The 24,474-nt window shown below is 39.8% G+C and overlaps 2 protein-coding genes across 4 annotated transcripts in view; one reads left to right on the top strand and one right to left on the bottom strand.

The window, feature by feature from the left end:
• Positions 1–4,577: 4,577 nt before the first annotated feature.
• LOC118162977 (probable G-protein coupled receptor 141) lies at positions 4,578–17,940 on the bottom strand. Of its 2 annotated transcripts, none has more exons than XM_035319427.1 (5): positions 17,930–17,940; positions 17,683–17,687; positions 16,401–16,411; positions 11,836–12,006; positions 4,578–6,028 (listed from the first exon to the last, which is right to left on the bottom strand). In XM_035319427.1, exon 5 carries the CDS (start codon positions 5,999–6,001, stop codon positions 5,081–5,083), a length of 921 nt encoding a protein of 306 aa, XP_035175318.1. In that variant the 5' UTR covers positions 6,002–6,028; positions 11,836–12,006; positions 16,401–16,411; positions 17,683–17,687; positions 17,930–17,940; the 3' UTR covers positions 4,578–5,080. The 2 variants fall into 2 exon arrangements, with proteins under 2 accessions (XP_035175318.1, XP_035175319.1); XM_035319428.1 differs by having other exon boundaries at positions 11,843–12,006.
• Positions 17,941–22,970: 5,030 nt separating this feature from the next.
• The window catches only part of LOC118163132, a 17,541-nt gene continuing 16,037 nt past the window's right edge, over positions 22,971–24,474 (top strand). For both annotated transcript variants that reach the window (XM_035319628.1, XM_035319627.1), the window contains exon 1: positions 22,971–23,109. The gene's annotated coding sequence lies outside the window, so the exon portion shown is untranslated. The remainder of the gene's footprint in view (positions 23,110–24,474) is intronic.

The raw sequence follows: 24,474 nt of genomic DNA, 5'->3' as shown, positions 1-24,474 counted from the left end.
GGTTGTTGTGTTTCTCTCTGTTGCAGACCTCTAAAATATATGAGATGTTGTGGGGTCTTTTTCATCAGTGCCATTCCCTTAGTATGCTGCTATCGTAGAGTCAGAAGTCAGGGTCCTGCTTCCCAAGTTCAGATGAAGGATTCAGACATGCTATTGAATGTCTATGTTAACATCTTTCTTAACTCTTTTCAGCTCTGGGCAGGTGGTTTTTCTTTACAATGATACCACTACAGATGGGGTTGCCCATGGATTTGAGTTGTGCCCCCCCATTAGTTGCATGTCACACTGCTCATCTCTGAGCCTAGCACCATTTCCATTATAGATATATATATATTATATAATGCAGCTAGACTTCAGGGAATGGATTATGTGTATTATCCTTATAGGTATTTTTCTTTTCAACAAAAAATATTATTTATTAAGCAACTGTTTGCAGGTGGGGAAAATTGTCTTACTAAGTAACAGAAAATTTAGTTTCGTTTCCTGAAGTTTCTGGCTGGGAGCTCAAACTGGTGTTTTATTAATGACTCCTTGGCTTTTGAAATTGCCCTTGTCACCAACTAAGCTCTATCCATAGTGTTTACTTACAGGGAGAGTGTAAACAAAGCACTGTTTCTCTTGCAGCTGTGGAGATCCCCCCTTTCTCTTACAGCACTGGTCCAATATGGCCTGGTCCTTGGAACCATAGGGAAATGGCAATGGTAATGGCGATGGAAATGGTGATGGAAATGGAAATGGAAATGTCAGGTGATGTGGGTCTGTGGAAAACTGCCTGGAAACGTATTATATTCTACCTTCCTATCCTCTTCCCAACATGTTTTCCAGGGCCTATCTATGTTCTCTGCCCTCTATGTTCTTCTGTAGCAGAGCTTTTTTTTTTTTTTTTCTTGTGTGGTATTCTATGGACTGGCTCCCGCATATTTGCAACGCCCCACCACTGCCTCCACCATCACTGTTCACAGGAGATGCTTGGCTACATTTCAGAGGCTCTGGCCTTGACTATGCTTTTGTTTTCAGGAGTTTTTCAGAAACTTCTTCCATGACATTGTTAGCAGCACCTCCAGTTCCTCCTCAGCTCTTGCTGAGTGAGCAGGAAGGGTGTCCGGGAGGGTGGGAGAGAGCAAGAAGCTGGTGAGGGGCAAAGCAGGGGGGAGGCTGGAAGGAGCAGAACCTAGTCTTCCCCACAGGCCCTGTCAGCACCCTTGCTGGAAGCACCACTTCTGTCACCAACTGGCAGTGCAATTCCTGCCAGTGTTAACTAAGACTTCATTCTTTTTGGGTTAGAGAAGGCTTTCTCTGCCAGACTCACAATGTAAGATGAGTGGCAGATGTAAAGTTTGTCTAAATATAGCAATAGAAATCATGACTTAATGCCAGCTAGTATCACCAGCTAAAAGCATAGAATTATATCCCCCTAATTCTGCTCATTAGCATCAAGAATTAACATTAATATTATTAGTATCAATTTCTATTTGGAAAAAAAAATCAAAACTGTCTGGTATGTTTTTGTGATGTCATAGTGCAGAGTGTTGCAAACGTACATTTTTACAAAAATTAAACTACTTGTGATTTTAACGCATTAATGAACATCAGTTAAGCTCAATGGTCAAGATGTACTGTTTGCAAATATGTGTCTTATTTTTCAAATTTTATTTATTTAACTTTTTGAGTAAATAGACATTTTGTGTGTTAACAACTTTATTGCAAAAAAAGGTTTACAATATAGTGTTACAAAGGTATGCAGTGCCTACAGAATGCATGTAAAACATTTCCATCCACCAACAATGTTGCTATAAGAGAAAACATAAATGTATCATAGAATAACTGAATCTCCTGAGTTGGAAGGGACCACAAGGATCATCAAGTACAACTCCTGACTCTGACCAGGACCACCCCAAAATCAAACCCTGTGTCTAAGAGCATTGTCCAAATACTTCTTGAACTCTGACAGGCTCAGTACCATGACCACTGCCCTGGGGAGCCTGTTCCAGTGCCTGAGCACCCTCTGGGTGCAGAACCTTTCCCTAACACCCAGCCTGACCCTCCTGTCCCAGCTCCATGCCATTCCCTCGGGTCCTGTCACTGTCCCCAGAGAGCAGAGCAGAGCTCAGTGTCTGCCCCTCTGCTCCCCTCCTGAAGGACCTGCAGGCCGCCATGAGGCCTCCTCTCAGTCTACTCTTCTCCAGACTGAACAGACCAACTGACTTCATCTGCTCCTCATATGTTTTTCCCTTTAGACCCTTCACCATCTTTGTAGGCCTCCTTTGGACACTCTCTAATGATTTTATGCCTTTCTCACATTGTGGTGCCCAAACCTGTACACAGTACTTGAAGTGAGGTGGCTGGCCCTTTTGTCTACCAGGGCACACTGATGACTCCCGTTTGTTTTGCTGTTGACCAGAATCCCTCAATCCCTTTCCACGGCGATGCTCTCAACCTCTCATTGCCCATTTTGTATGGATAGCAGGGCTGCCCCATCCCAGGTACAAAGTCCAGTACTTGCTCTTGTTAAAGCTTCATATGGCTGATGACTGCCCATCTTTCCAGTTTGTCAAGATCTTTCTGCAAGACCTTTCTACCCTTAAGGGATTCAACAGTTCTTTCTAATTTAGTATCATCTATAAGCTTAATTATTATGCATTCAATTATTTAGCCTAGAGAAAAGGAGGCTTAGGGGAAGCAACAAGCAATAGGACACTTCTTCACTGAAAGGGTTGTAAAGCAGTGGAACGGGCTCCCCAGGCACGTAATTGAGTCACCATCCCTGGAGGTGTTCAAAAGATGTGTGGATGTGTTGTTTAGGGACATAGTTTAGTGCTAGAATTGGCAGTGCTAGGTTAAAAGTTGGATTTGACAGTCTCAGAGATCTTTTCCAACCCAAAATGATTCTATGATTCTGTGTCCTGCAACCAGATCATTTACATAAGCATTGAAGAGAACTGGCCCTAAAATGGAGCCCTGGGGAACCCCTCTAGTGACTGACCACCAGCCTGATACAACCCCACTTACTAAAATCCTTTGATCCCAAGCATGTTTTCTGCTTCAGGATAAAACTGCTTAATGTACTTTTAAACCAAAATTTTATTGCTTTTTTAATGACACATAATTAACTGGTAGTCAGTGAACTACACATTCAAATTGATTCATTCCATGTTTTAAATGTCTCTCTAGTTCCTCAATTACTGTTTAACCTGGCAGGTGGTCTCCTTTGTCTTTAACACAATTATTTTGGTGCAAACGCTTTCTCAGACAGTTTTGTCTCAAATTCACACACACTGTAAACTCTCACATTTCCCTCTGTTAATCAGCTGTTGTGATTCAGACACTTTGCCAAGGGTGGACCATGTGAGTATCCCCACATATCCCTTGTGTTATGAACTTCAGCGGTTTCCAACTTTTGCTGTTGTATAGCAGTACTCAGACTCTGACCTGAAAATACTTTCTCATGATCAGACCTACTAAGGGATATAGTGTAGCCTGAAGCAGAAAGGAAGATGAGGAATAAAGAATATGGAAGAGATGGGATCCTGTCTGATGATTCCTGATGGGAACCATCTTAGACATCACTCTTTGTTGGGGACAAAAGCAATTAGCTTTTTAGCACTAAGATCATACAGGTACAGCAAGATCTACCAATCATTATTTGATCATTGTCTGATGAGCAAGAGATGTTGAAGTAGAAAGAAATTGAAAGATTCGTAAGTATGAAAAGGTGGATTTCAACAGCATCATAAGAAGAGACTTCCACTGGAATTTAATTAATTGATAACCTCTAATTTGTCAAAAGATTAAGATATTATTCCATTGACTCTAAATGAGAAATGTGACATTATGCAGATGGAAATAAGAAAGATAAATTAGACGTTGTCTTGGGTTATAGCAGTCAGAGATTTGCACTCATTTTTTGGGATGGGTTTAAAATGGCAGAGCTATGAAAGCCTGAATGTCTTTCACAAAGTTATTCTGTCGATTTTTTCCTCTTTTCAAATACAGTTCAACTCTGTCTTCAGAGCTAGCACCTCACAATACCTCATTGAGGTATAGTAAGCTCTTTAGCTAAACCAGGTTTATTAGCTTTTCCATCCCTCCAATACAAGCAATAACATTCTCCTAGTTCAGGGTACTAAATTTAAAGTGTTGATTTCAAGATAAAGGTACTGAGAGTAGTTACAAACTTCAGAATTACACAAAATCAACATAGGATAAAAAAAAAGCATTGTTACCTTGGAGACCTAAAATATTTGACTTTTTATGAAAAGACAACAATTATCTGAATGATCCTCACCGATAGCTATTCTTATTTTAAATTGAACAAATCTGTAAGTAAAAATACAGTCTTTTGGTCTGAGCTTACAATATTCAGTGAGGATATATAATTTTTGTTGGTGGAGACATTTTCACAACATGGTAAAGAGAACAAAGCTCTTTTCTGCTGTAATGATACCATCTCCAAAAGGTGATTCTGAGAAAGTCTTCTAGAGAAAAAAATTGATAGTTTGTTTTTAAAGAGTTGATTGAATTGTTCACTTAGAAAGTTATATTTGTCTTTACAGTGAAACCTATTCAGGTAGAATAATAGTTTCACTGATATTTTATGCTTGCAGGCAATAAATAAGAAACGTATGTGGAAAACAATATAGATCTTTGAATTTCAAAAATGCAGTCCCTAATTCCATAAAAAAAACTTCTCTTTTGTGTGTGTGTGTGTGTGTGTGTGTGTGTGTTTCTACATACTTTGTGAGTTCTCTTAAGTCTCATTCTAGTGCCTCAAATTTCACAAAGCTTGATCTAAAAGAAGTAAGATCTGTGAGCCATGGGCTCATGCTATTTCTCCCCACTCCTCAAGGTGTATCCACAACTCGCTAGGTATTGCTGTGAGGAAATCCCAGAGGCAGCCCTCCAGTTTACGAGCTGAGACGTGGATGGTGGATCACCCCATTATTGTGGGGAGGAGATGAGCAGAACCCTGCATGAGTGTGTTATGTTGTTTCCATGGCCCACCATGACTTGCTGGGAAGTGGGCTTGCTCCATTTGTCCAGCACCATGCTCCACCAGTCCATGTGCCACAGGTGGTTGGTGCTAGCAGCAAGGCAACCTGCTTCGAAGCACAGCCACATTTTGCTTGAAGAGGCGGCTTCCACTCAGCACAAATGACAGCAGATCCAGGCAGCTGAGTGCAGTCAGACTCAAAAAAACTTCATTGTAGCTTTCTAACTGTTCATAGTCATTCACATGCTGTATGTAGTAGGCCCTAAAGAGGTGATAGGGAAGGAAGCAAATTATGATGACACAGATGAAAATCAAGTTTTTCACCTGGGCCCAGAATTCTTGATGTGACCAGAGGGAGGTGGAGAGTTTTCTTGACACTTTTATCAGAATGAAAATCTGCAAGCTCAAGAGAACACAAGTAATACAGGCGACAACCACAATTATTAGGTAGTTTAGGATTTTCACACTCTCCTGCTGCAGTTCTTTGTGGAACTTAAAACATGTTTTATTATCATATGTCCCTGAGCGTCCATACTCAATGCAGAATAGTGGCACCACAAAGACAATGACGAAGATCCACACAGCAATGCTGGCGGCAATGGCATGCAACTTCCTATAAAACTCTACCTTATCCTTCCATTGAAAGAAGATCAGCCACCGGATCACCAGTGTAATCACGTAGAATAGGAAGGTCAGGTACATGTGGAGGTGCACCATAGCACTCACCATTTTGCAGAATGGCATCTGGAAGACCCACTCCTTGTTGACATAGTAGTGCAGGCGGAAGGGCACAGTGAGGAGAAGGAGACCGTGCACCACAACCAGGTTAATGATGGCTGTAGTGGTCACAGACAGAGTGTTCATCTTGACCAGCACAAATGACATTGCAATGGACCCTATCCCACCTCCAGCAAAGGCAACTGAGTAGATAGTAATCAGGATGGCACTCATGGAGTTTGTGTGGATGAAGGAAGAGGAGGAGCCATTGCTAGCCATATTTTCTTCAGTCATATTCCTGAAATCTTCGTTGTACGTATTCTAAAAATGAAAGAATACATAAAAACTGGGTAAGAGTAGGAGTGTACAGAGCCCGTCTGAAATGCCGGCAGAGCTTTCCATCTGGCTCTTACTCAAGGAGTAAACCTGGATTCTTATACATGGAACAAGCTGTAATGGTTATTCAGACATCTTCCAGACTAGAGGAAACAAGCTGAGAATGTTGGAAGGAGGAACTGCTGTAGTACTTGAGATGTTACCATACCCTTAAACATGAATTAGTAGTAGGTAAAAAGAAAAGATTCTTAGAGAAATCATGATTTTGTTTTTGAGCTGTGTTCTCAGTTTACTTCTCATATGGTCATTTCTATTGTTCTTCAGCAAACATCAGAGATATTGTTTGAATTCTGCTACTCATTCATCCGTTTTTTTATTTGAAGCACAAATCTGCCCTTCCCATAACCAGAAAATAACCATACACTGTTCTGTCAAAGCTACAAATTTTGTCTGCTACAGTGTGCTGGGTTTTGCACACATTTCAGTCAATTCCTTCTCCATGGACAGTACATCTGAGTAATGGATTAAATAGTATGGATACTCAGGCTCAGTGGAGATTCTGCTCAGATCCTGCTAGCCTGAGCAACATGTGCATTGCTGTCCTGGTGCTCAGGGCCATTTTATTAGAATATGCGGTGACAGGGTGTTACAAAATAGGATATTAAAAAATGTTAGAAAAGGCCATCTTGGGTTAGTGCAAATAACCTTTCCTGTCTGGGACTTATGGAGGCTAACTGAAAGTTAGCAGAAAATTTAATACACATGCTATACATTTTTAATGTAATGCTTCTGTCAAGAGAGATTAAACATAATTTTGATTATTCTAAATGTATTTTCTGTTGGGATTTTTAAGTATTATGAGAGTATGTGGGAGAAGAAAAGTTCAGGTGGGGTGTCATACTGAAGCATGTTTGCATCTATGAAGGTATCAAGAGGATGTCCACAATACAGTCACAGAAAGAAAGCTTGAAAAATGAACAATGCTGGGCTCTGTAATATCCTGGTTATACTGCTAATGCAACCTGAAAAAATCTAATTTAAAACTGGCTCTGGTATGTCTTCCATTTCACCTGTGAATCCTGCAATACAAGAAGGTTTTCTTCCTGGGTGAGTTTTTGAAATCTTTTCTTTTAATACGACAATGATATTTACTTCACAAAGTAGTATTTGTACCTCTTTATATGACTGGTATTTCACCTTGTTTTCATAAATAAGTTGGGAGGAAAAAATGTTAATCAGCATTTCTCTCTCTTGTGGAAAAGAGGAAATGCCTGTAACATTTTAATAAACTGTTTTTGCTCACAGTGAGATGTTAATATCTGTGATGTGTCTAAGATATTTTTATTGTTTCTTAGCAGTATTTCTAGGCATTTGCCACTACAGAAATCAAGATCTCTTTACACTTTGAAAAATCAGTTATTCTCTGTTTATCCTAATGCAACTAAGACTTCAGATATTTTATCTCATTCAACATAAACAGAACTGCCATACCTTAAATAGTATGTGGTGTTTGTTGGTATATACTGACATTTTCTGTCTGAAAAAGTCATTCTGAATTTCATGGATAACTAAGTCCAGTGAGAAGTAAAATGGCATACAGTGAAAGAGCTGCTTCTTAAAGGTGCTGCTTATTGGCACACTGCAGTTCTTGCATCAGAAACCATAGAAGTTCCTTCCAGTTTTGTTCTCGTTTCTGAGATGTGTTTGTTTCAGCCTAACACCATGAAAGCCAGAAGTCATTAGCAACAGCTACTCATCGGTTTCTCAAGTGTTGAACTTTAATTTGAAAAGATGTCCCTAAAAAGTGACATTATCACACTGTTTTAATTTGAATACATATTTAAAGTTTTTTAAGTGTCACAGCCCTGAAAGCAACAAGCTGCAAATGCAGGCACATGTTAGCAGCCCCACAGCAATGATGTGCTTGTAGAGGAAGGACCTCTCGTGGTCACTGTTCAGAGTCCAGCAATGAAACTAGATCTGAGACAGGAAGGAAAAGATAAGCAGAAGTCAGATAACTGACATTATCCTCATGTAGTCATGTAGTCATGTATTAGGTGGACAGCAAGAAATCTATCTGTGTCTACAAAAAATCAACCTAGACACTTAAATGCAGGCTTCTGCAGAATTCTGCAATCATCGCTAAGTCCCTTTGTTTTAAGATTCTGCAGAAGATCTTTTTCTTTAATCTTCAGAAAAAAAAGTTACCAGCAGATATTATACAGGAAATAAGCTTATCAGCTCCCCACTACTACAGACATCCAACTGAAATGTCATTGTGTGATAATACAGAGTGTTTGACACTCTGGATGACACAGGATGTTTCAAAGAGGAGATGCAGCTTTCTGGTAAGATAAGGCTTCCTATTGTGCTGACACTCACATAGCTACAGCCCACTGACCTGCTCTACAACCAACAAGTTCTTTGGCCAGAATTTCACAGGATCACAGAACCACAGAATCTTTTACGTTGGAAGAGACCTCCAAGATCACCGAGTCCAAACTATGACCTAACACTAACAAGTCCTTCTCTAAATTATATCACTAAGCTCTACATCTAAACGTCTTTTAAAGACCTCCAGGGATGGTGACTCCACCACTTCCCTGGGCAGCCTATTCCAATGCCTAACAACCCTTTCGGTAAAGAAGTTCTTCCTAATATTCAACCTAAACCTCCCCTGGCGCAACTTTAGCTGATTCCACCTTGTCCTATCACCAGGCACATGGGAGAACAGACCAACCCCCACCTCACTACAGCCTCCTTGCAGGTACCTGCAGAGAACGATAAGGTTGCCCCTGAGACTCCTCCACAGTAAACAATCCCAGCTCCCTCAGCCGCTCCTCGTAAGACTTGTTCTCCAGACCCCTCACCAGCTTCATTGCCCTTCTCTGGACTTGCTTGAGCACCTTGATGTCCTTCTTGTAGTGAGGGGCCCAAAACTGAACACAGTACTCGAGGTGCGGCCTCACCAGAGCCGAGTACAGGGGGACAATCACTTCCCTGGACCTGCTGGCCATACTGTTTCTGATACAAACCAGGATGCTGTTGGCCTTCTTGGCCAACCTGAGCACACTGCCGGCTCATATTCAGCCGACTATCAGCCAATACTCCCAGGTCCTTCTCTGCCAGGCAGCTTTCCAACCACTCATCGCCCAGCTTGTAGCTCTGCTTGGGGTTTTCTCCTCAAAATGTCAGTGCCTTCCTATCCCCTCCCCCTCTAGCCACAGCCAGTTCAGTGACATTGCTCAAGTTTTCGAGCAAGGTTTGGTCTTCCTGTGCATTAAGTCTCTCAGTTAATTTCTGCTGGATTTGTGCTTTGACCAGTCATGAGGGGCAACCACTTTATTTGAATGCCATAGTGGTTAAAGAGACATCTGCTGGTGCCAAGGGCTCAGAGACATTGCCAAAATAGCTACATTTTAGTTTGACAAAGGAGATAGACTGCCAAGAGGCCAGATGCTGGGAACTTTCAGAAATATAATCAGCAAAAAATTCATGTGTATTCAAGATTCATCAGTTTTCAGTGCAGATAATGCCACTACTTTCATTTCCTGTTACTTTCTGCACAGCACAGCCCACAGAACTTCCCTGGACTACCCTGGTCATGCAGAGCATGTCATTTACAAATATGACTCACACTGTCAAAATTTTCCCAGTATAAGCATATTTTTTCTGACCTTTAGGAACTTATTTCTCTTTTATCCTACTGTTAATTATCCTACTGTTTAAAAAAAATATCGGCAAACTATATTTCTAGACAGGATTTGTACCAGTTTAACTTCCAGATATCATACATGCTTATGTTTTTGCCTTTGGATTCAAAAACCTTTGTCAAATTTTGCTTTTTGTTTTTCTCAATATTTAGTAGTTTTTCTATGTTTAGATTTTTTTTGATACATACTTAGAGAAAAGTAGAGATAGTTATCTTCCCTTTGTCTCAGTCATACTTGTGGCTCCTCCCTGAACTCCTCCATACCATCAACATCATGCTCTTATTATTTTGTTCTTATATGAACAACTTTGCATTTCACAATACTAAAATGCTCCTGACCTATTAATCCAAATCAGTCTGTCACTGACTTGTCCTCTTCACTGCTCAATGTTTTCCCAAGCAGGTTCATCAGTCACCATTATGTTATACCAACATTATATCAGTGTATCCAAAAATAAATAAATTAATCACATTTGTCAAAAATGATGACACTCCTACAATCTCTGCCAAACAGTGAGCTCTACTGCCTGTCTGTCTGTATAACAAGTGTCTGCAAAATTTATCCCCCTGTATATCTGCAGAGGGACTGGCAGGCTTCACACAGATTTTCATGTGTTCTGACAGTTGGGTTCTGCATAAGAAGCATTTGCAGCCTGCATGCAGCCAGCTGAGAAGTTTCATTTGAATTTGCAGGGGGAAAAAAATCAATTCAAACGAAAGATTTCTATTTTTGACAGACTTAATAAAATAGAAAAAAAGAATGTTTGTCAAAACTGACATCTCTACATCAAAGCAAACTACGTTGGTAGCAGTGCAAAATACAAATATTATTTAACAAAAGCCTGTTTAAAATGTGCATTTGTTTCACAAACATCATCATTTAGTCTCAGAGCTACTTTCTATTGAGCATTGTAATTGCTTTTTGATTTATTCTCATTCCATGCCGTGTTATGGTAATGTAAGCAATGTCACTCGAATAATTGCAGTATTCTCTTGATTTCAAAATTACTACACACACCTGAATTTTGAAGTATAAATGTCTGCTTAAAGTAAAACATACCATATTTAAATATGCAATGTATATTTACTCTTTATTTAGATATTGATTTTTTTTTCAAACAACATGTAGTAATTCCTCTAACTCATTCTCATCCTCTAACTCATTTACTTATGTCCTGTAACTGTGTCATCAGATCAGTATTATAAAACTACTTTTTAGTCTCTTGAAGAATGAATGGGATGGAAAAAATATGTTGAGTCCTCTTTTGTTTGATATTTTCACTGTTTTTACACAAAAATGAAAACTGTGGAACCTTCCTAATGATTTACTGTTCAAGCTGTAACATACTGAAGAGAACAAATGTACCCTTCTGGTCTTTATAGGTATTGGATGATACCAAACACATGCTTAAAGATGGATGAAAACCAAAAGAATTAACTCGTACTTTTAGGAGGCAGCGTAGAGCTACGGGATAGCATTACAAAAAAAGGTTGAAGCAATGTCTTCCTGTACTAGGAAATTACAAACACAAATTATGAAAACAGTTGTGCAGAACAGCTTTAAAATGAGCTAATAATGAAACAACTAGAAAAATTGATACTTTTTTTGAAGTTGGAAACCCATTTTAAAAGCATTGCAAACCAAGTCTTTTGTTCATTCTGTGTATACATACACATCAGAGTTTGTCTCCACTCTCCAAGTGTTATTTACTTGGCTCCTCACTTCATGTAAGCTCTAAGAACAAAAAGGAAAACACCCACTATTTTAAAGTGCCATTGCCTTGCTTCTTTCTTTGAACCATGACAAAGCAACAACTGTGGGCCTTCAGCTATGTGAGGGAAGGGCTATCCATAAGCACACAACCTCAGGAAGATTCTGGTTGTGTTCCCAGTGAAGAATTCACGGGGAGAAATTAATTTTGTTAAAAAACACAAAGGACATACTGTTCTGTGGTACTTCACAGCAGGCTGCTATGTGTTGGAGACCATGTTTTTACATTTCACAATTCTAACAGTTGCAGTAAAAGAGGTATTGAGTTAATATTAAAAAGTGATACTAATAATAATACTTAGCTCTTACCTAGTACCTTTCTTCAGTTGATCTCAAAGCTCTGTTAAAAGGCATACGTATCATTCTCCCCATGCTACAGCTGAAAAGCTGAAGCCTCTGTGGCAATGCCAGATATCCTTAAATCAAGTCCTCTGCTTTCTCAAGTTAGTCATGTTGTCTTGGGTTCTTGTAGGTCTTGTTCTAGAAAAAAATACAGGCCAATAAATGGTGGTAAGAAAGCAACAATATCTTAAAAATCTGTAGGTAGCATCTTAATGATTCTTTTTGGATGTTATATAATATTGTTGATACATATAGTAAGTTAATGCATACAATATGTTTATACAGTTATATATTATTTTTGATACATAACAGTGTTAGTTTCCTAAGTGGTCATCACAAATGGGAATTTCTATGTTGAGTTCTTTCCATGTTTGCATTCTGTAACAAATTTTCAATTCTTTTCCTAACTCAAACTGAAAATAAATATGAAATGCCAGTTTGCTCTGGGACAGACATCCTTATTACCTTTGTTTCTAAGCTGAAGTTAGTGTCAAGTTCTAGATAGATATAAAAAGCTTAATTGCAATTCATTTTCCTTGCTAAATTTGATGTAATTTTGTCCAAGATTTAGCAATAGTGTCTCTGGGATATGTTTCTCTAACTGTGATTCAGAGAAAAGATATCAGACTGCTGTGTTTAGATTTTCACCAGTAATATACTAAGCTGGTGACAGATCAGCTGAATTTAAACACAGGTGCTGGAAATGTACATATTCTGTAACTCTTGAGTAATTTCTGAGGCTTTGAGCAATAACCTAAATCTTAAAGAAGAATGACAGCAGGTTTGCATAGTCCCATTATATCACCGGTATGAGACCTTCACCTAGTTTAAATTTGCATTATAGCAACAGTTTTATGGGTCAAGGCTGCTTAATAATAGATTAGAACCTGTCCCAGATTTCAAGGACTAGTTCTGAGAGTGGAGTAGCATCAAGACTCTTCTGAGAGTAGAGTAGCATCAGGATAATTACTGGAAGTGATTCAATGACTTCCACAGTTCTCACAGTGAGATCTCACCATTCACTGTAAAGTATCATTAACACAAAAGTGCAGATAAAGCAATGCCTATTAAGCGTCCACTGCAGGTTTTCCTTTATGCCTATCTTACTTTGTCTGAAACCTGTTTCCACTTAATTTTATTTAGGAAGGAAGATTTCATTCTGTTTAGTGAGCTGACAACAAAATAATGAATTCTGTACCATGAACTATCTCCACTTTATTTTCAGATTCATGTTCCCCTAGAGAAGTTACTGGACATCTTAACTCATCTGGTGATCATTCTCTTCCTACCCCTAAGATTATCCTCACATTAACTTAATTTCAGCTGTATGTCAGAGAGCTCTTCTAGTTTAGAAAGAAGTCAATTAATCTTTTGAGGGGTTCCAACATTATATTTTATTATGCTTTTTTGAAGTATTTTTCCCTGAATGTTTTTTTCCAGATTCAGAAGCATCCTGAGCATGGTTTTTTAGGGGCAGAAATGTAGAATTTATTCATTTGTTCATTATGGCATTGTCAAAAGAAGATGTGCATGTTTCCATGAGAATCTGAGGTATGTTCATAATGCAGAAATATCTAAGCTAGGTTTAATAGGTAGTTGGTGGTAAGTCTGTGTTGGTATGACGCTCCCTCTGGTCTAATTTATCCAGTTTTCCAGACTATAGTATTTCCAATGCTTCAGTTAGGTCCTTCAAAGCTAGTTTTGTGCACATCCCAGTTTGTGTCTGTTGGGGCTGTTCAGTCATAAAAAACATTCAGGTTGGCAGGGACTTCTGGAGATTTTACAGTCAAACCACCTGTTGAAAGCAGTGCCTTAGGCTGGGTTATCCAGAATCCCATCAAACCAAGCATTAACTATTTCCAGCAAGGCACATTCCACCACTTCCAATGTTTCAGTGTTTGTCTTGAACCAGGGAGACCAAACCTGGACACAGTATCCCAGGTGTAGCCAGCCAGGTGCTAATTGAAATGGAATAATTATACCCTTGACTGCTGGCTGTACTTTTGTTGATGCAGCACAAGGTTTCCCTTCACAGGTGAGGGCACACTGCTGGCACACGTGCACGTTCCCATCCACCAGGACCTTCCAGGTTGCACCCCAGTCAGTCAAACACCCCACTTTCCCAAAACTGCTGCATGGGACTAGTCTGTCCCAGGTGCAGTATTTAACATTTATTGTTGTTAACCCTCATGCTGTTCTTGTTGGCCCAGCCTTCCAGCCTGTCACAATCTATCTGCTTGGTGGCCCTTTCTTTTAGCATCTTTCAGCTTCCAATTTGGTGTGATCTTCAAACTTGCTGAGGATGCACTCAGAGCTGTAAATCCTGAGTTTTTATAAAACTATTGAATATTTTCAGCACTGACCCCTGAGGAACTCCACTTGTGACTGGCTCTTGGTTAACCACCACAGCAGTTTAGACAGCACAGCAGTTTAGACAGTTCTCTACCTAACTCATGGTCAGTCTGCCCAGTTTGTGTATTGCCAGCCTGACAACAGGGTACTGAGGATGAGCAGGTCAAAGATTTGCTAAATTCAAAGTAGATGATGTCTACAGATCTCTCCTCATCTACTTAGCAAATTGATTCATCATGGAAGGCATAATATAATGGCAACTAAAGACAATGCTCTTTGTAGGTTGGTAGGTACTTTTCTCCTAAAGAAACAATTTTTACACCAATTTCTTCATCATTTGACAGCCATTGACCTCAAAATTTACTTCAAACAGTGCTACTATATCCTCAAAAGCATAATGGGACAGAATTCCAAATATTTTGTCTGGCTAGTGGCATTTTCACTTATAAAAGTGGCTTTTTCACTTATGAAATGGCAAGAAAAATCTCCTCAGACTCTAGATGTTTCTGACAACATACTGGAAAGGCTGGTAAATTTACATACCAAAATGGAGTGCAGTCCTATATTATACAATCATGCAACAAAGTAAGGTAAAATAGCCATCGCACTAAATGCATCACTTTGAACCATTTGTATTTCTGCAGCGGCTCTCCTAGAAAGTTGTATCTGTGCTTGGCTCACAACCTGAAGAGCAGCAGAGACATATTTTTGGGGCCAAACATATGCAGCATATTCAAAGGGGTGATGCCTTTCTGTGTGTTCTAAGAACACCAGGGAGATTTAAGCTCTTATGTAGTGAGAAGCTCCTGGACAGAAGCAAGTTATTGAGGCATTACGTGGTGCCCTCAAAGTTTACAGCCTAGTTTTACCTACTGTAGGTTGTTTACATACTTCAGCTGATAATGTTGGCACAAAAATGAGAACTGCAAAAATACAGTTCAAATACAGTGAAAAAACAATCTTGCTACTCCATGTCTTCTAATCAGGAAGGGGCATGGAGCAGTGGGTTGACAACGAGGGGAGAAAAAAGCTTCTATTGCTTTTTATCTACAGAAGTAAAAACAACCTACCTTATATATGGTCACCCAAAAAAGTTCCAAAGTCCAAACAGGAACTGCGTTGCTATCTGAATAATATATGCATACACCAGTGATACCTGGTGACACAGGTCATTTTTACTGGTGTACCTTCTGATCACATTTCTCTACCCTCCAGTCACAGCTCTGCCTTGTCTGATTTGTCCGTGTCACCTCAGTTCATTCTTTTCTTTGCCCTGATCACTGGGAAGAGCACTCAGTTGCTCTTCCTAGCTAACAAGAGAAAGATCTTTAACATCAATAACATTAAAAAACCTGTCATCCATGATGCCTTTGTTGCTCTCCTAATAACCTCTTGTACACAATGAGCAACAGGAAGACAGTGATGTAAAATACAGTATCAGAGCAGATAACCAGTGACTAAATCAGCCACCCAAAGCCTGTCAAGAAGTAGACACTAAACTGCTCACCAGCCAGTCCTGCTGAGTTAGGTAAGTGTCTGAAAGCATCAGGGAAGGTGTCCAAAAGCACCACAGTGGTACCAGATCTGCCAGCCCTCTGATTGTCAGGGGGCATTGGGACTCTCAGCAGTGAGGTGATTTTGTAAATTTGGCTTTTCATGAAAGATTATCAAAGCCTGTGAGAGAGCTAATAAGAGCAGTATGCAAATTTCCTTCTTGTTCTTTTCTTAAATATTGACCGCCCAAACTGGTAGTATTACTCTTGTATTTCTGGCTTACATTTTCTTTTAATAAAATAGTTTTGGGGAAGGATTTTTGAAATACAGATGGTATTTTAAAAGGACCTTTGATGCACTTCTTTCATCTCTGACTCTTATAATACACTTTTAACTGCCTTGTACTTTGCTTCCACAAATTGCACAAAATCTGATATTCACAATTGCTACAGTGAAGTAAAAACCAGAGCACTTTTAACTTCAATTTTAAAACTTTTCTTCCAGCTTAAAGTTTAAAGAATTAAGCTTACCTCCCACAAAGGACCATTAAAGTTCACCCAAATCTGCAGCCTTTTCATCTGAGTTTAATAATGTTTCCATCCTCCTCTCTAAGGTAAGGAGAAAAAAATCCTCTGTTCTGCATATCTGCTTTCAATACCTCTGCTGAGTACCCTTGCAGCACTTACCTGTGGACTGTCTGTCAGGATAAGCAGGAGACTTGTGTTCCTCTGCACAACTCACTGACTTTGCAAAGAAGTGCTGTTGAGGAACTGCAACTGCAACCAAGCTCTTTCTGCTTCCTGAAATATCACCCACTGCCCTTAAACCACGAACAGCTGACAAATGTGCTCAGACCAATTCTGATCTTCTTGTGTCTATTGGAGTTGATGTGTTTGGTTTGGCTGTTGGTTGTTTGATTTTTATTTTTTATTTTTTGAATTCTTTTTCTATTCAATACACATTAAATATGTCCACTTATTGCAATATGTATCTGCTTGTAAGCAGTTTCAGTTGCAGGAAATAAAGAGATGAGTACCTGCTCTGTATGTGCCATATTACACTACAATCTTTTTATAAGTGAAAAGTATCAGCTCAGTCTCCTTATAAATGAAGAGAATAAGGCATGCAAGGAGAAGGAATTTTTGGCAGGGATTTGCTATTATCATGATCATCTTCATTATACACTGTTGGCTGTATCCTAATTTGTATTCAATGTATGTATCTGCAACCAGTAATCTGGCAGAGCAGCAGAGATACATACAAATGTCCTAGAATTCCTTCACTCCCTTTAATTTCTAAACATTGTTCACCATCAGTGTGAACCATCACCATCACCATCAGGATATCTGCAATACCTGATTATGCAGAAAGTAGCAGGCCAACTCATTTCTCTTCAAAAACTTGAAGATACATTCCACAGGAGTTTCAGTATGAATAATAAAAGTGTTCAGAGTAAAGGTGTTCACTTTCTTCCAAATTACGGGGATATACTTGGGGACATTTAAATCCAAAAGCTCATTAAATGTTCTGTTTTATCCCTTTGTCAAGATTCTCCAAGATAAAAAGCAATAGTGTGGGAAAATATAATTCTACCCCTAGCAATGTCTAACTGCTCTTTTTAGTGCTTAATAAGGAAAATATTGCTCCAATTACTGTTTGAGTTTATAAAATATTATTGTAAGATTTTAGTGATCTGCAGTTTAAAACTTAAAACCAGTTCATTTTAAAAAGAATTTAGTAATACCTTTCATAAAATAAAAAGTACAGAATAATATTCAATACACTACTAGTCCTATATTATATGTTGTGAAGGTAAAGTATAAAAGAGTTCAGATTATTTCTTCAGAGTCAGATAGCAAATCTGCTACTGAATCAGGATTAGACTACCTATCTCCTAAAGCTGTGCCTTATGCTTTAACCTGTAGGGTGTATTTTCCCTTCAGTAACAATCAGGAGGGTTTACAGAACCAAACCTGTCACATTAACTTGTGAAATCCAGTACCTCCCTGTTACTTCAAGCCAAAAACAGCTGACAGTTTTTAAGGAGCTGCTCATATAGAGCATTAAATAACACCGAGACTTTAACTCTTAGATGAGTAAAGTTTGCACTGTCCCTAGTTGCACTGTCCATGGCCCTTAAAGACTGATCTAATTGCAGAGTACTAGGGAAGTACAGGATATGAGCTTCTGGAGGTCACCTGTTTTAACCCATCACTCCAAGCATGGCAAGCTCATCTCAGGTTGCTCAGAGCCCAGTCCAGTGGTTTTAATATCTCCAAGGATGCAGAACCTACTATCTATGGGCACTTGTTCCAAGATTTGACTTTCCTCATGGTGATTCTTTTTTCCTACCATGTAAGTGGAATTTCCCATGTTGCAACTTATATCCATTGCCTCTTGTCACATCGCTATGTAACTCTGGGAAGCATTTTGCTCCATCTTTGTCTGCTGCCTCTCATGGGGTAGTTGGAGACAGTGATAAGACCTGTCTGTGCTCTTGGCAATGCAACCCAAAATGTGGTTGGCTGTATTGGCTGCCAGGGCTCATGTTCAGCTTCTTGTACCAGGTATGTCCTGATCCTTTTCTGCAAATCTTGCTTGCTAGACTGGCAGTGCCCAGCCCTTACTATCTAATGGGTTTATTCAGTCCCAGGTACAGAGATTTGCATTTGACTTTGCCGTTCCTCATAAGGTTCCTGTCAGCCTATTTTTCCAGCCTGTCCAAGTCCCCTTTAATGCCTTTGATACTTGCCCTTGAGTGTACTAGGCACCCATCTTAATTTGGCATCCCCCCAGCTGTGTCATTAATGCAGATGTTAAATAGTGTTGACCTCGATATGAGCTGAGAAGTGCTGCTAGTTGCTCATTGCCCTCAGTCAGTCTTTCCTGACTGTTCTCAGTCCCCTCATCTTCTATGAGCCTGGTTACTATTTCTGAACAGATTTGCTCCATAAGCAACTGCCAGTCTTCAAAAGATGATTGAGATCATCCTTGTAATGGTATCAGGAACACCTGGCAACATTAGATGAACATCACATCCCATGGATTGGACCCTGTGGGACATAGGATGTGAGCAGTCAGTCAATGGTGCTGTTGATCTTTGATGAATGTGTAGACAAAGTGGATGTCAGGCATGGAACCTCACTGCCCTGCCCACTGTTTGCATCACAAGGGCTGGAAAGCCTGCTGTGGCATCTCCTGGAGGCTGCAGGCACAGATATGTCCATGCTTCTGCCATCGTAAAACATCACTCAGGTAGGCACTGAAAAATACAGCATTAAGCCAACAGCTGCTTCTTATCTGCTTTATTGTGGGAGTAATTTGTCCGGGGGACTTGACCATGCCCATCAATAAATCACACCGGAAAGCTGAAAGACTTCAACTACGTCCTTAATCTTTATAAGGGAAAACTCCTGATTCATACTACTATTTCCAGAAAAAAAACAATGGGACTCTTTCTTACTAATTACAGAATCATAGAGAGAAAAAAGTTGAAGCAAATACATAACTAATACAGCACTTAACTTTCATTTTCTCTTCAATTATCTTTGCTGTCCAGTGCTTTTCCCCTGTGTGCATGTAGAGTATTATAACATAGCAGGGTGGAGGAGTAAGGATGGATTAAGCATAAGTTTGGAGCAAAATGGAACAGGAAAAGTCTGATGTATTGTGAGGAAATGTTTGATGTATTGTAAAGGGGAAAATACTACCAAAGTTGAAGTGCTCCTGGACACCAAAGGCTTGAGTCAGCCAGTTTTCAGCCAAGTGCTGTTCCTACTCTGAGTGGTACAACACCTGTATGAGTACTACAGTTGCATCTAATGAAAATAGGTGTTGCAAACATATATCCTGCATGAGCAGTTCAGATCACTGATCATATATCCTGCATGAGCAGATCACTGGGCATCTCCTCGCTGCCTCTGAGTGCCATTGTAAGCATTGAAGAGGATAGTGAGCTGAGCCTTTGAGAGACTCAGCTGATAAACAGAAATTGCCCATTGTGACTTCTTGATTGCAAGTGAGTTAGCAATACAATTTGGTCTAGACTGGGGAAGGCTGCAAGGAGACTGAAGAGTTTTAATAATAAAATCAAGGTGTGTCTCCAAATTACAAGGAGATGTCCTCAGTAGCAAGACTTCTCTGCATGTTCATAGGCCTCACCACAAGTTCACTGAATGTAAATATGGAAGATGCTTATTTGCATTTAGCTTTTACTATTTTCTCTGTTTTTGTTTTTGTTTTTCCCTGCTAATCAGAGATTATTGATACAATTATAACTATTAAAGTCTCTGGGTCACGTACAAACTCTTTGAACACTGAACAGATTACTGTACTTCTTCAGAAAAGCTAATGAATTGTGTTCTTAGAGGAAGATGTGAATAATATCTGCTACAATAGTGCACAGTTGATTTTAGATGACCTTTAATAGCTAGAAGAGGCATGAATCTGTTTTATGAATATTTCTTGTATCTTCCATGTTAAAAACAAGACAGAAGAACAGAAAAGGCAGTGGACAAGAGCTACTGCTGATGCCTTGAGTTATCCACCTTGGTGATAAATCCTTTGGAGATTATTTTTCCTATGGTGAGGGATGACATGCCTTTTGCTGCAATGTCTGAAGAACAGTGTTAGTTGCTTTTGCTCTGCACTATCGTGCAGAGAATAAAATAGAAAGCTTTGCTTCTGCTATTGTGGTGGCTGTATTTGGGAATAGGTTTGCCTATGAGCAGATAGAACCAGTTCTGAGGCAACAACAAACTATCTTCTGCTGCTTGGGCTTTCCAGTGCAGCTTATCAGTGAAATGTAGTAATGTTCTTTGGTCAGTGAGGAGAAAGAAGCAACTTATACACACGAAAGAAAGATTAGATACTAGAACCACTGAAAACACTCATGAAGAGATGTCATGAGATGTCAAGAAATTTTATGTCAGCTGTTCAGCTGTGAAAGTGAGTGACTTGCTTTTCTAAAGCAAACTGGAAATGCAAGGAACTGAAAAGCTTTCTGTGGTGGTGTTACCTTTTGCTAGTATCCTCACCTGGAACAAACACGGAAGTCTTTGGCTGCTGGGAAGGTAGATTGCTCTCAGGAGCGAATCTTAAGCAATAGACCATGCCTCTGTGAACTGTCTGAGGTGAAGAGCTAATCCAGGGAAGGCATAAAAATGTCGTTATTTTTTTCCCAGTTCAGTTTCTGGCATGTAGTTGTCATGGTTTCCAAATCAAGCTTAAGAAAAAAATACTATAGGAAAATCAAGTTTCTCCAGCCACATGGAAGGGAAAACAAGGTACTTTAAGCACTGTGTCTACTAAAAACAGGATTCAGGCATCCACTATATGAGCATTTGTGGCAGACTTGGGAATAACAGAGGATTTATTTACCTTTTTAATTACCATTGAGTAAACAAGGAAATTGTATTTTGAAAACTCATGAGGGATGCAGAGCAGTGATGAGATCAGAGTTAGGGTTTTTTACCCATACACAAGCAAAAAATCGCTGGTTAAACAAGATGTAAATGATCATTCAGCTGCTGTAATAGGACACAAAACAGTCAAAAATCTTGCCTTCCTAAATGAGGGGTTTGCGTCTGAAGGCCACAAGATTTACCTTCGCCCGAGGAAGGGAGAACTGTTTTTTACACTATTGTGAGCAGTAGCCCAGTACTGTCACAAGGTGAAGTACGCTGTCTGTACAGAGACAGTGATGTCCCAAAGAAAAGCAGCAGCCATAGCATGTAGAGGAGAAAAAAGCAGAAAAACAGAAATTAGAAGTAAAGAAATTAAATTTTAAGATATGACACCACTGAGTCAGTGTGTCACCACTGAGTTAGTTTTGTACCAAGTACAAAATCAGGCACTCAGAAGTCAGGAAAGGGAGAAAACTGAGCAGAACAAAACTCACATTTTCTACATTGTTCAGAGCTGCATTCCTCCACTTGAGAGACAGCACTTTTAATTAGCTAGGTGGATAGAGAAGTGGGGAGGTCTGGCAACTCCACAAGCTGCTGGAGTCAACCAGATCTGTATGGGATGCACAGCCTAAAGACTATGTCTCCCTTAGTTGCCTCTGTCACATTGTTTCGGTGACATTTCTTGTAGATCTGATGAACTGGAAGTTCAGGCTGACACTTTTTATTGAGCCCCTTCAAGTCAATCTGAACATATTTTGCTTTAGCTATAGTAGATAAAACTGAAATCCTTACAGACGTTGATCAGGGACTGGCCTTTGATGTGAGAGCCCCATAAAACTGCCTGAAATTTGCACATTGCTGAGAGATAATTGCTGCCTGACAGACCTCACAGACTGATCTGGTAATTACCTAGGGCCCTTGTCTCACCTTCTGCACCAATATTGCTTTGGTCAGTGATCCCTTGTACTACCCTGCCTATGAGTAAAGAGTCTTAATGATTCACTTACACTGCCTCTGTAAATACATGGCTTCTTCCAGGAAGGCTGAAGCAGTTCCTATCTTTAGGTCTTCTCAGAACTGGAAGCAAAGCTGAAAGTATTTAATCTTACATCGTAATTATTTTTCTCTCCCTGTCGTTTTACATGCATGTATTCCTGCATGTCCACACAGAAACACAGAGATGTCTTGGTTTAGACAGACTTGCTTCATAATCCATAGTTTAACATGGTTGAATACAGAATTTATATGTCTGAACTAAAAATAAAGAGACAGAAAACTTAATGCAGTGATGATTATCATAACAGCCAGCTTTCTAGTTCCCATTTTGCAGCCATGGCAGTGGACTTCCAGAGAAGACTTAATGCAGTGCACCATCCTGTCCCTAGAGGCTGACAGGGAGAACATCTCTAAAATGGAAAGAGGCACAAAAGCAGACTATGTGCTGGCTCTAAAATAACAACAGCAGTAACAGCAAAATCACTCTTCTGGTTAAAATGAAACCAAGGAATTCACCTAGGGACTAGTGGAATTGATGCCAGCTCCAGCTGGTCAGGTATGGGCTGCAGCAATAATTTTGTTCAGGTTATTGAATCCCAAACATTAGCATGTAGCACTGTACATGCTAATGTACAGTGTAATGTACATGCTAGTGTACATGTACATGCTAGTGTACTTACTTTAGCACCTGTAGTTCCTCAGAGACTCTGAAAAATGACAGCCTAGCTGGGCTGCTCGCCACACACCTCTGCAATAGTAGGAAGATGTGAGCCAGTACCTAGCCATGTGAGCCACTCCAACCACAGGTGCATCGCAGCTTTTGTCCATCACACAGCTTTTGTTGAAAGAGCTGAAAGTTTTGACTTGTCAGCCTCCTATTATAGAAGCATGTGGTTTAATCTATAAACTCACTGAGGAAACTGTTTACTTTGGTTAGAGTGTCTGTGGTTAAAAGTTGTAAAATGACTGCAGTGTAAAATCTCATTTGCAGGTAAGCAATAATGCTGCAGATTTTTTTTTTTTTATTTTTATTTTTTTTCCTCACCAGGAGCCTGCTTGTAACCTGTGACTGTATTAGAATAGCTTCAGCTTTATGACTGTGTTGCTTCTAATCATTACCTTAATCTGTATCTGCCTTGGAGACAGTATCCTATATTGTCTCTAATAACCTTGGAGACAATATCCTAGCTTTCTTGCTGTTCCCTGCTCAGTTATTCCTTCTAAGCTTCTGTCACTCAGATTTACTTTTTGTACATTTTTCTTCTTTGTACTTCTTCCTTCCTTCCTTCCTTCCTTCCTTCCTTCCTTCCTTCCTTCCTTCCTTCCTTCCTTCCTTCCTTCCTTCCTTCCCTGTTTCCCTGTTTCCCTGTTTCCCTGTTTCCTTGTTTCCTTCCTTGTTTCTTTCCTTCTCTCTCTCCCTTCCTTTTTCCCTTGTTTCCTTCCTTCCTTGTTTCCTTTCTTCCTTGTCTCCTTTCTTCCTTCCTTGTTTCCTTCCTTCCTTGTTTCTTTCTTTTCTTTTAATATATAGTCCATTTGTTCATTAAAGCATTTGACTGGTTATCACTGAAGTTTTGGCACACTGCATTTACTAGTTTATAAGAACTAGCCAAGAGGCAAGACAACACAATTTTGGTCTTTGCTATGTTACCACTGAACATTGATAGATTTTTCTAGGCACTAACTTTTCTAGTGCCATCAGGGCATGGATGGGCCACTCTGGATCCCACTGCATAGCACTGACCTCGTGGGAGGGAGCTCAGGCACCACTGAGCAAGGTCCCTCTGGTCACTGCAAGGAGCGTGAGGGGCCAGTGGCAGGCAGAGCCAGGGAAAGCCACAGAGCTAAAGTTCATCATCACTCTTACTATGGCGGTTAAGTAAGACGTCCCCTCTCAGCTGGGAGCAAAATTGAGCCTGGAAAAATACAAAGGCAAGATAGTGAGCAGTGTCTGTTAACTAAGAAATTATTATTTTATGCTACCTCAGTACCTGATGGCCTTAGGGAGTTTGAAGGGGTAGATATAACTATAACCCTGTGCTTTTAGAATTGGGCTTCATATCATGAGAAGAAGAGAAGAGAAGAGAAGAGAAAAGAGAAGAGAAGAGAAGAGAAGAGAAGAGAAGAGAAGAGAAGAGAAGAGAAGAGAAGAGAAGAGAAGAGAAGAGAAGAGAAGAGAAGAGAAGAGAAGAGAAGAGAAGAGAAGAGAAGAGAAGAGAAGAGAAGAGAAGAGAAGAGAAGAGAAGAGAAGAGAAGAGAAGAGAAGAGAAGAGAAGAGAAGAGAAGAGAAGAGAAGAGAAGAGAAGAGAAGAGAAGAGAAGAGAAGAGAAGAGAAGAGAAGAGAAGAGAAGAGAAGAGA

Source organism: Oxyura jamaicensis, chromosome 2 (assembly GCF_011077185.1).
Source record: "Oxyura jamaicensis isolate SHBP4307 breed ruddy duck chromosome 2, BPBGC_Ojam_1.0, whole genome shotgun sequence".
NCBI lineage: Eukaryota > Metazoa > Chordata > Aves > Anseriformes > Anatidae > Oxyura > Oxyura jamaicensis.
Note: the sequence above shows the minus strand (reverse complement) of the source record. Positions and strands in the feature narration are given on the sequence as shown.

Excerpts from the sequence above, each read along its gene's own strand:
- LOC118162977 (XM_035319427.1), bottom strand. The coding sequence starts at position 6,001 with ATGACTGAAGAAAATATGGCTAGCAATGGCTCCTCCTCTTCCTTCATC.